Raw genomic sequence first — 11,795 nt, forward strand, 5'->3', positions numbered from 1 at the left:
GGCATTTATACCAGTTCAAAATATTAATGTGATTTTTATTTTATTTTTTTAACGATTTTATTTACTTGAGACAGAGATAGCAACAGAGACAGGGAGAGAGAGCAGGAGTGGGGAGGAGGGGATAGAAGCAAACTCCCCGCAGAGCAGGGAGCCGGACACGGGGCTGGATCCCAGGACCCTGGGATCGTGACCTGAGCTGAAGGCAGACACTTAACCCACTGATCCACCCAGGTGTCCCTTAATGTGATTTTTAAAAGAAAAAAAAGTCTGTTTTGGAAACACATAAAAGTATCTTGATCTTGTAAGTAGGAGTCCTGAAACTACAGATCCACTGGTGAGACTATTCCAGAAACTGGAAAAAGTAGGCATCATTATTTAAATTCATGAACAGTTAAAAAGACCCAGTGGAACTTAAATTGGGGAATGCGACGGGGTCACTCTACCGCATGTGGTAGAGCAGAGGGACGTGGAAATGTTCACTCTCTGTTGTATTTTCATAGGGCCAAAAGCAAAAGAAATAGCAGAAAAAGCAGCGAGGAGTTCTGGTTGGTAATTTTTTATGGAACTGGTTATTCTTGTTCCTGTTCAGTAGGTTTCTTCTAATCTTACAAAAGCAGCACCCACAGATGGCCAAGTTCAAGTGCTGGAGAATCAGGACACAAAATAAAAATAAATCCAAACTCACTATATACCAAAAAATATAGCTCTTTGGAAATCTTAACTAAAACTCTGATTTAACACATTAAGCATGCCTAAAATGGTTTCATAGACCAAAGAGTTGAAATGCTCCTTGAGGATGACTAATGCAGAATTTTTATGCAGTAAACCTCAGAAGATTTTAAAGTTCCTATAACATAAAACACTCACTTTAACTTTAATCTATTTAATATTTTTATCAAATGACCTTAGATTCTATTTCTAGGTACTCCTACCCAGATCATGAGGTTCTTGTATTTGGGGATAAATATAAACCAAAGTCTATCTTTCAGAGGGGAGGTTAGGGTTCCCTGACCTAGCTTGAGCTGAATCCAGAGAAATAGTGTCACTTTCTAAAAAGTTTTGAGAAAAAGAAAACCCCTATCGGTTGGTTAATTGCAAAAACCTTCCAAGAACATAGCTCCGGTGTGCATCCACGATGAGTAGTGACAATTCATGCTGAAGAGAACTGAAAAATGAGATTTAAAATTACACAAGAACAAAGTCAATCGATATTAATCATCTGTGAAACAAGCAACACCGGAGAGCGGCAGCGGGGTCACCTAATTTTGATTAGATTGGATGGATCTTCAATTAGGTTTTCCATCAACCGGTAATAATCTTATGAGAAGTATTTACTGAAGATAAGCATTTGCAGGCAATGAAAGGAGAAGGTGGGAGGTATGATGAAACATATTGTCTCCTACAAATCTTCAGGAAAAACTGACCGCTAATTTTATTGAAGTGAAAAAGGTGTAACACTAAAGCTGGAGATTCGAGCTTTATTTTCAGAATGATGTCATTTTAGGATAGAACTGACGGATTCTCTGAAATGGTTTTAATATGGCACAACACTCTTGATTCTCAGAGCTGTATGCCTACTTATCTGCCCAAATGTATTCTGCAAGGAGATATATAGACAAAGAGGTTGTAGAACAGGCACAGAAGTTGACAAAACCACCAAATGAAAATTCCTCAGGACAGATCCACTTGAGATCTAGAAAGCACTTTAATACTCTATCCTTCTTCAAATGATCAAGAGATTCAAGAGAAATGGCAAGTCCTGTATTTACAAAACCGATGAAAATCACACTGTAATAATCAGTGAATGCAGAACCACCGCACAGATCTGCGTTTCCAACTTTTCCCACCATGATTCTACATCAAGGTAAAAAAAGATTCTTTTGTACAAATCCAAGAAGGATGGAGAGGTGGCAGCACGACTGCCAGGTGGTGCAGTGACTTACTACCGGAGCTGGAGCTGGTGATGGGATGCAGGGGCAGGAGGGGCACAGTCCTCGAGAAAAGAACCCCATATCCTGGAGGCGGGCTAGTCCGTGGTTGATCTCCGGTACCAAAACCGTGCTCGGAAGTCATCGCTGCACGTCATGAAGCCGGGGTTGGTGGGCGAATGCACGATGCAGCGCACGATGTTGTTGTGGCCCAGGGAGAGCAGGTTCCGGCGCTCGGCTGTGCGAGAATCCCAGCAGCACAGACTGATGGTCCTCTCGTCCGGCAGCAGTACGTAGTCCTCGGTGTGGTTGAACACGGCCTGCGTCCGGTGCACCTGCCGCCCGCTCAAGCCGGCACCTGCAAAGAGACGAGAGGGTAAGGGTCTGAGTGCCAGGGCTAGCTGCCCACGTTTACATTTTCCATCCTCAGACTGCTGTACTTTGGTTAATTATCCCGTCGATGGCAAAACAGCATTTTAAAATGGAAGGAACACACATTTATTGTGCAATTTGGGACACTCCATGAAAGTATGCAGAAGAAAATCACCCCTGGCTCACCACCTCGGGCAACTAACTGTGAACGCTCTGATGTACTTCTAGGCATACAAACATCTTTAAAAAAATACAAAATTGGTGCTATATGTCTTTTCTGTCATAGTTTAAATCAACTTTTTGTTGGGTACATTCATTCTTCCATGTTTTTTTACTGGCTGCAAAATACACCACTGTTAGGAAGCACTATTACTAGCTAATTCTTTTCCTGCTAAGCATTTAGTTTGTATCTGACTGCAAATAACACTGTGACCAATTCTTTGTATCGAACACATTATTTCCTCAGGATTAAATTCCTAGAACAGAATTACTGGGATGAATGAACATCTGCTCTCCAAAAGGAAGCTTTAGGCTTTTTTAGGACCATGAAAATACAGATTTTATGCTTAAAATACTGTATGAAGCATAAAAAATAAAAACTGCCTGACAGTTTTACACCCAGAGTCAATATTTTGACGAATATCCTTTCTCAATATTTCTGTATGTTGTCCATCATTTGTAAAGCAGAGCATACATCATGTGCTTTTATTCAACAGTCTATAAAGATGGAATACAGTTTAATGGATAAAAATATAAGTGTTGGTATCAGATCTGGATTCAATACTTACTAGTGATGTGAACACGGACAAATTACATAGCCCTGTCACACCTTCAATTTCTCTTCTGTTCTGTGGAGGATAATCACAGCACCTACCCACAAGGTGGTTGCAAGGATCAGCATGAGGTATAACACATATACAGCTTTGCAGGGTGAGTATTTACTTTTAAAGGCTGCTTACCATGAAAAGGATGCTGAACAACAATTTACTCAAAGCTTTCTGGTGGACATTTCTGTTATCTCTCCCTTTCCCCTACTCTAGATAATGTTGGGATGGACATCTTTCTGTGTGTGCCTGTGCATGCTTGACGAGAGAGTCTTTTTAGACTGAATTTCTAAGAGTGCAGGGCGCCTGGGTGGCTCAGTCGTTAAGCGTCTGCCTTCGGCTCAGGTCATGGTCCCAGGGTCCTGGGATTGAGCCCCGCATCGGGCTCCCTGCTCAGCGGGAAGCCTGCTTCTCCCTCTCCCACTCCCCCTGCTTGTGTTCCCTCTCTCGCTGTCTCTCTCTCTGCCAAAAAAAAAAATCTTGAATTTCTAAGAGTGCACATAGTGGGTCCAATGCTGACAATTTTGATAACAGGACACCAACCTGCCCTTTAGAAATACTTTACCAGTTGACACTCCTAACAATAAGATATTTAATTTCCTAAAATGTTGATCAATACAAGATAAGAGCAATCTTTTAAATTCCCGCCATCTGATGAGTACAGTAAGATCCTTCCATTTTCATTTCTTAGGTTTACAGTACTGCAGGTCACCTCGCTCTCCTTGAGCTCACTGACCACCGATATGGGTCCACTTCCCATGCTATGCATATTGTTTCCCTAGTTCAGCATTTTAATTTTTAGTGTTTTGAATTAATTTTTAACATTGAAATTTCTAATGCTTGTTAGTCTTTCCTTGTCTTTCATTATTTCAAGAATCCTTTGAATTCTAACTAAACATTGAAGCTGGAAACACAGAACTAAGCATGCTGACATGCAGTCTTAACCTGTGAATCAGAAAATGAGGGAATTTGTATATAAATTCAGTATAATCTCATTTTAAAATCAAATCCCAATTCTCCACCAAAACAAACCAATCAGCCACATATAAGCATGAAACATCCCAATATTCACAAGACAAAACAAACATAATAAATCTTGTGAGAATCTAGTGTGTACCCTTCCTGATACATCACACTCAGATGGTGGTTGTTACTTCTGAAGAGGGAGGAGGCTTTCCCACTTTTACTTTGATCATCTTTGTATCTTCTTTTTGCAACAAGCACACAGTCCTTGAACAGTAAGAATTAAAGAAATTCTTCAAAATAGCTCCATACAAAAGTTTTTCAACAAAGTCACCAAGAATTATGATAAAAATGACTCTTCTCAAGACTTGCTAGTTAGTTGTACCGTGTTATGTCAGAAGGCAGACGGATGGCAGGAAGGGAACTCTGGTTACCAGGAGATCAATCTGAGGGGGTTATGCTGCACCCTAGTGGTTCAGATGTCTCCGTCTCCACCTCTTCAGTTTTCTTCTCTAAAAGGCTAACTAATAACCACCACCGCCCAGCCCTTACAATGCGTTGTTTTCTTATAGAGTTCTGGTCCTGGTGATTTTAGTGTATGACACAAACATCTCACAACAGAGGAAACCAGCTGAAGTTTCCTGGAGGTCTTCTACCAAACAACAGCCTTTTCAGCTCCAAGGAACAGGGAATGAGACAAAATATTTTACCAACACTCACTGCCAAGTAACTATTAGGGCTACCTGCACTCTTAGGAATAGGCCAAGATCTTCCCTCTCAGCCTTCTTTCCCTAATGCACAGATTTACTGAGATCCACTAACTCAGGCTTTTCTCTGGACTGCTCTTATGTTTGAGGGAAAAAGGCAGACCACTGGTCTACAAATGGACCACCAGAATCTCAAATGTTACTTGCATGGAATCAGATCTTGTTGAAGCTGTAACGTATGGAGAAGAACAAGGTTATGAAACTATGGTTCTATTTCCAGCTCTGCTTCTTACGAACTGCAGCCTTGGCTAAACCACTTAACGTCTAAGCCTTGGTTTCCTATCTAAAAGAGGGATCACATCTGCCTTGCTCAACGCATACATCTATTGTGTGGCTCTCATGAGGATTTAAGAGCTCTGGAAACCATAAAATGCTACAGAAAAAATGTTAATAGCAATTTTTCGCATACCTGTGTATCTGACCAGCGTTCGTCCTGTTGATATCTCCCAAAGTTTAGCTACAGAGTCTTTTCCACTGGAGAGAATGTATTTAGAATTTTTGGAGAAAATGGCAGAACAAACTTCAGCACCATCATGGGCTTTCTCAAAAGTTGTGATGCATCGATTCGAAACACCATCCCATAACTTGATGCAGCCGTCCTTGCTACCAGTTACATACATATTGGCACTAGGATTGTAATTCACGGAGCATATAGCATCGGTGTGTTGATCTTGAGGATTGCAAGAGACAAAACACTGAAATGTATTGATATCATAAAGCCGAAGAGTAGGATGCTGAGTCCCAACAAGTATAAAGTCTCCGGAAGGATGAAAAGAGATGGAGCGTAACATTTCAGCTTCCTGTTAGGACAGAGACATTAACATTAAGTGGCTAACTAGTGAACAATTAAATCCAGAGGAAATGTGGAAAATATTTGGTTGATGGAAAGAATACATAAAACAACGGTCAGACGTTACACAGGTATAAGAAGGAACAATGAACTTTCTAGAATACAAGAAAGTATCATTTGAACAGAGATTTCAAAAACTATTTACTGGTGAGATTATTTATTCCAAAAACCACAGAAGCGAGCTTCGTTGTTTGCAAATGAACACCGGGTGAACTCAGAATGGAACATTATCAGGCTAGGATACGTGCACACGTGAATGAACAAGGATAAACACAACTTGTACACGTGAATAGCTTCTTCAATTTGTCCCAGGTCTCCAAATATTGAGTAAAAAACTAAGTGAAATTATTAAAAAGTAGAAGCCACTACCAAAACATTAGTATTTCTGAACTGCAAATTCAAAATGTGGTACCAAATGTCACTTTTCCAGGAAACATCTGATAGTTTCAACTGAATAATTTTTTGATTCTCATTAAGTTACATTTCAGCAAAGTTGATTTGTCTTTAAACAGGGTTCCGCAACCTTTAAAAAGTGATACAGATTCTGAACCCTTGTTGCATAAACTGGCCAGAAGTCCTGACTGGCCAGAAGAGGTGGGCACAGGGCAGCATGTGGACCACGTGTCCATGCAAACTGGATTCCTGAGCCACCTGCGGCATGTGTCCTTGTTGTGTCCTCCTGTTTTATACGATGATCACTGAGACTACTTTAAAAAAAGAGAATAGTCATACAATAATAGCTCTTTGTTTTTAAGAAAAAAATGTAAAGCTCCTTTCCAAACATTCCTAACCTGAATGTATTTGAAGGCTCTTTTTGCAGATGGTTTGGAATAATCAAATAATTTAAGAGTATAATCCCTTGAACCAGAGGCAAGGATCTGTTCTGTCGGGTGGAAAGCGAGACATGTGACTTCATCCACGTGGTCGTAAAGTGTTCGGATCACTGGGTGGTTTTCCATGTTCTGTTGTGCAGTCTCATTCATCATGACCTAGACCAATGAGAAAACAGATGCTCAAAATCTAAAATCTGTCTGACTCAAAATACCCAACTATGCTAAGTTTGGTCCGGTCTAAACTGGTCTCTCATTCTCCCAATGAACAACAGGCAAATAGCACGTATGTTACTGGGATTTTACCTCGATTGGCATGGCACTTTTGGCCAACATTCTTTCTGTGTCAAGTATCTTTATGGAAGCATCAGCAGATCCAGTAGCTATTAACTGCCCATCTCTACTGTAGGTGGCCACGCGGCACGGTCCTTTATGGGATGTGACATAGCATGTTTCATACTCTGAAGCCTCTGGGGACATAGTCTGGACGTCCGCATCAAATTCCAGGTCAATTCCTGTGCCCGGGGCAACTGTGTCTGAACGACCAATTGCATACTGAACTGCAGTATCATCATTTTCCATTCCTGAAAGGAATAAAAATTAAGTGCATGAGGGGTGCCTGGGTGGCTCAGTCGGTTAAGTGTCTGCCTTCAGCTTGGATCATGGTCCTGGAGTCCTGGGATCGAGCCCTGCGTTGGGCTCTCTGCTCTGTGGTGAGCCTGCTTTTCCCTCTCCCTCTGGCCCTCCCCCTGCTCCTGCTCTCTCTCTAATAAATAAGTAAAATCTTTATAAAAAAAAAATTAAGTGCACGAGAAAATGTTATTTTAAAAAGCCAAGACAAAATTCTGGATCCAGTGTCAATTTACTCTTTCTTGGAGCTGCATGACACCTAGCGCTTCACAAAATTATGTGTATCGACCTGGGTGCATGCACAGTGACCACACTATGGGCAGCGTGGATCAGAGGCTAGGCTCCAATAGGTTACATCAGCTCCCCCGATTTCTGCCTCCAAAATTTTCTACTTTAATTACAACTACAGAAATGTAAAAAAAGCAGTCCTATAGTTAAGCTCTCCATTTTTTCCCCCTTCTGGATTTTAATATTTTAGTGCTGAGATCTGTTAGTAGCAGCCTTGAGGCTCATTAAGTCAGATACAATGTTAGCATTAACACTAGTGAAACATATTGAAAGAATGTTGATATTTAAATAAACGGAAGTTTCTCAAGAAAATGCATTTTAAATTTAAAAATAACTTCACATATCATATAAACAGTATGTTTATTAGTATAAGAAAAATTAGGAATACAGATGAACACAAAAATAAAAATGACCTTCTATTAGATCACCCAGAGATAATTACTGTTAACATGGTGGCATGATTCTTCTGGACCTTTCTCCATGCACAGTTGTTACAATTCTTAAAACAAAAATAGAACCACACTATATGATATTTTGTACCTTGTTCATTTACTCAAACAAAATAAACATCTGGCCAGTGTAATGTTTATCTACATCATGTTGTTGGACCCAATGTGATGGATATAAGAACATTCACAACTAATTCCTTATTGTTGGGTATTTCAGTTGTATTCATTTTATTTCCTCAAATTTGAACACAAATTCTCAAAATTGGCACTGCTAAGGCAAAGGGTATAAACATGTCGCTAATTCTTTATTTTACTGAGTGCTTTCTACAACCCAGGCAAGCACAGAATATATTTTTGAACAAGACAAGATCCTGATCTTTATTGAACTTGCTGTGTTTTCTGGGGAGGTACAGACTACATCGGAAACAACCTGAAACAATGAAGACAATTTCAGATAGTGATTCTGTTATGAAGGAAATGGGACTGTTGTTTTAGAGTACCTGGGGAGGTATGGGGAAGATAGTGGGTAATTTTAGAAAAGGTGAAGAGGACTCTGAAATACCATTTGAGCTGAAATCTGAAGTCAATAGTACAATGAAAGAACGCTTCAGATAATTCTTATACAGAGCCTGAGGCTAGAACCAGCTCAAAATCTTCATAATCTGGGGTTTGCTTACTCTTTCAGTATCGAGCACTGTACTTGACACATACTAGGCACTAAAACTAAACAAAAATAAGCTTGAAAAATTCTGATTACAAAAACCTCTGGAACCTTGTCATGGAATCAATGAATCTGTGTTCAAAGCTACCTAGTTTGATGAGATGCAGGAGCTGCTCCGAGGGTGCACAGACAGACTGAGGCTTGATTTCATTAATGAGGCCATTAGCAATGCTGATGTAGCCATCATAGAGGAGCTGGCTAATGATCAGCTTGTAGAGCTGCTGGCGGTCCTTCAAGCCCACTTTGGTTCTGTACATCGTGGAGAAGAGGAAGACAATTTCCTTGCCAGCTGCAAGATGAGAAAACAGGGATGGTGAAGGGCAGAGGCACTAGGGAGTCACAGAAGCAACACAGCAATCCGGTCAGCCTTGCGGGGCATAAATCCCAGCTCTACTAGTTGCATCATCTTTGGTCATCAACCTCCTTCCTCTGAGACCATGTTCCTCAGCTGTTAAGCAAGTTAGCAAAGGTTAAATAAGATGGTGCATGCAGAGCATTGAGCACAGTGGCACACAGAAATTATTCAAATCGTGTTAGCGAATATTTACAGAACTTTCCATCAATTTTTCTTCTCTGTCAAACTACCTGCCTGCCATTTTTATTCTCTATTGCTATCCCAGAATCTTGTTTGTTCTGTTATAAGACACTGACTGGTATTTGCAATAGGTAAGACAGCTGCTGTTGTTGAATGTCTAGACACTACTGTTTCCACCAGCTGAGCTGTATGTTTACTGATGTCAGCAATGTTCATTCTTAAAACACACTTTAAGATAACTAAATTTGCTAAATTACATAATTTAATTAGATAGTAAATAAAAACACAAGGGCACAAAAGCCACAATGCTTTGGAAAGATTCAAAGATGCTTAATAAAATACTGGCAAGTAGGATATGGCCAAAACAACGATAAAAACGTGGGGGAAAAAAAAGGTAAAAATCTAAAGGATTGTGCCCTTAGATCGGTTCACAAGTGCTTAAGTTCTCTCTTAGAAAGTAAAATGAAAACTGTAGATGATGGTTTCTGGTCTATGCAAAAAAATAAGTCCAACTGGTGGACACGAGTGGATTAATTTGACTTCCAAAAATCAATGTTTGTATGTGTATGTTTATCTGGACAGCGATCAGAAGGCCACAGGAATCTGGGGCCAGTAATAAGGAACAGAAGTCACAGGCAGACAAGAAATTGAAAGTCAGAGCACAGGGGAGAGAGAGGAATACCAGAAAGGAGAGGAGTGAGCAGTAACACCAGTACTGCCTGGATTGCTGTACTTTACAGGGAAAGATTCTGGAAGGGGGGTGTCTTACAATAAAGGAGTGGGGAACCATGTTTTCTAACTCCCCCTGGAGAATAAATGAAGCTACTGATCATAAGAACAGCTAACAGTTACCGAGTGTTCAGCATGTTTCTTCTTACTTAGTCCTCAACACCATCCTGTAAGGGAGGCCCTGTAATCTTGTTTACAGATGAGAAGGGAAAATAACTTGTCCAAGGGCCCATGACCAGTGCCTGGAGAAACCAGGACTAGAATACAGATGGTTTAACTCAAGGACTGTGTTGTCCCTGATGACTTTCTGTAGTGCTCCTTAAAAATTTAATGACAGGGGCGCCTGGGTGGCTCAGTCCATTAAGCGTCTGCCTTCAGCTCACGTCATGATCCCGGGATCCTGGGACTGAGCCCCGCATAGGGCTCCCTGCTCACTGGGGAGCCTGCTTCTCCCTCTGCCCCTCCCCCTGCTCATGCTCCCTCTCTCGCTCTCAAATAAATAAAAATCTTTAAAAAATTCAGTAATAAACTAGCTAAAATTTATTAGACATAAGTGTAGTATATAACACAGCGTAAGCAACTTACGCATTACCTCATTTAATACTCACCTAATCCTATTTTAGAGGCAACCTGAGGTGCAGAGAGGTTAACTTACCCAGGATCAAAGAGCTTGTCAATGACACAGCCTGGATCCTTACCCAGGCTATCTGACCTCAGAGCTCCAGTCTTTACTGTGCTGCACTGATGGGTGTCAATAACAGCAGCTAACCTTTATTAAGCACTTGCCAGACACCGTGCTAAGCACTTTACAAGCGTTAGCTCACTGAATGAAATCATTCAAAGTATTTAAGCAGACGTAGAAGCAACTGTATATAAATCTATGCTTGTGTAGACAACGCTACGACACAACAGAGATGATGAAACCGGCATAAAGAGGTTAGGAATCTGGAAATAAAGTGTGGCTGAGTAACTCGTCAAGTGGCCGCCTGGACTGCCCACAGCAGAGCCCAGAACTTAACCACTATTCTCTCCCGTCTCTGCACCCATGCCAGGAGCATCGCGGGGTATACAAAGATTAAGAAAGAAAAGAAAGGACGAGGCCCGCTTCTCAAGTCTCACAGAACGTTCGCTCGCTGGGCTAGTAAGTGCCTCATTACCACCCCTAATTTGCAGGTGAGGACGCCGAGGCCCCAGGACGGGAAGAACAAACCCTAGGAACTGTCTACACCCGGACTGGAAGGGGGACCAGGGCGAGAACACACACGCCCCCTTCACGAAGCTCCGCTACCATCCCGCGGTAGAAGCGAACTAAGGATGGAGTGAGCGTGGGAGCGAGGCCTTGGAGGAAAAGAAGAGGGTGTGCAGGCCCAGCCTAGCAACTCAGGGCGCATGCCACCCCGCTCACTATCGGGCCTTCCCGCCTCGCTCATCTTTCCTGTGGTTCCGTGAAGACCCCAGCGGACCGCACCAGCCGCTCTCCATGCATCCCAGGCCCTCAGTACCCGCTAGTCCGGCTCTCTCGATCTCCCGCTTTCTCCCAGAAAAATGGAGGCGCGAATTCTGCCCGATCGATCGCTATGAGCGCACGTTCACTGCGCACGCGCACAGGACGAAGCGCCGAGCGCTGCGCTATCGATCGGCCCCACTCTCTCCTGCCCTTCTCGCCATCTTACTTACTGGCGCGTTGCAGTAGTTCGTTAACCTCCTCCGACTTTACCTCTTGCACGACAACGTTGATTGGCACGAAGGAAATGCCGTCTCGCCGACAAACGTCGGATCCCGGAGAGCACCGCGGGCGCTAGAACTGCCAAAGTCTGGCGGGCGGTTGGCTCCACCACTTCCGGGGCCTTACCGGGCAAGTGCGCCTGCGCGCTGTCACCGCCTTGGACGTGACTCAAGCCGTCCGGTT

General features: G+C 42.2%; 1 protein-coding gene across 2 annotated transcripts; it reads right to left on the minus strand.

The window, feature by feature from the left end:
* Positions 1 to 218: 218 nt before the first annotated feature.
* Positions 219 to 11,726, minus strand: CSTF1 (cleavage stimulation factor subunit 1). Of its 2 annotated transcripts, none has more exons than XM_032387737.1 (6): positions 11,564 to 11,726; positions 8,711 to 8,911; positions 6,841 to 7,118; positions 6,496 to 6,693; positions 5,264 to 5,654; positions 219 to 2,286 (listed from the first exon to the last, which is right to left on the minus strand). In XM_032387737.1, exons 2-6 carry the CDS (start codon positions 8,877 to 8,879, stop codon positions 2,027 to 2,029), a joined length of 1,296 nt encoding a protein of 431 aa, XP_032243628.1. In that variant the 5' UTR covers positions 8,880 to 8,911; positions 11,564 to 11,726; the 3' UTR covers positions 219 to 2,026. The 2 variants fall into 2 exon arrangements, with proteins under 2 accessions (XP_032243628.1, XP_032243627.1); XM_032387736.1 differs by lacking the exon at positions 11,564 to 11,726 and adding an exon at positions 11,389 to 11,525.
* Positions 11,727 to 11,795: the final 69 nt, after the last annotated feature.

The sequence above is a fragment of the Phoca vitulina genome, unplaced genomic scaffold (genome assembly GCF_004348235.1).
Source record: "Phoca vitulina isolate PV1807 unplaced genomic scaffold, GSC_HSeal_1.0 scaffold50, whole genome shotgun sequence".
NCBI classification, from domain to species: domain Eukaryota; kingdom Metazoa; phylum Chordata; class Mammalia; order Carnivora; family Phocidae; genus Phoca; species Phoca vitulina.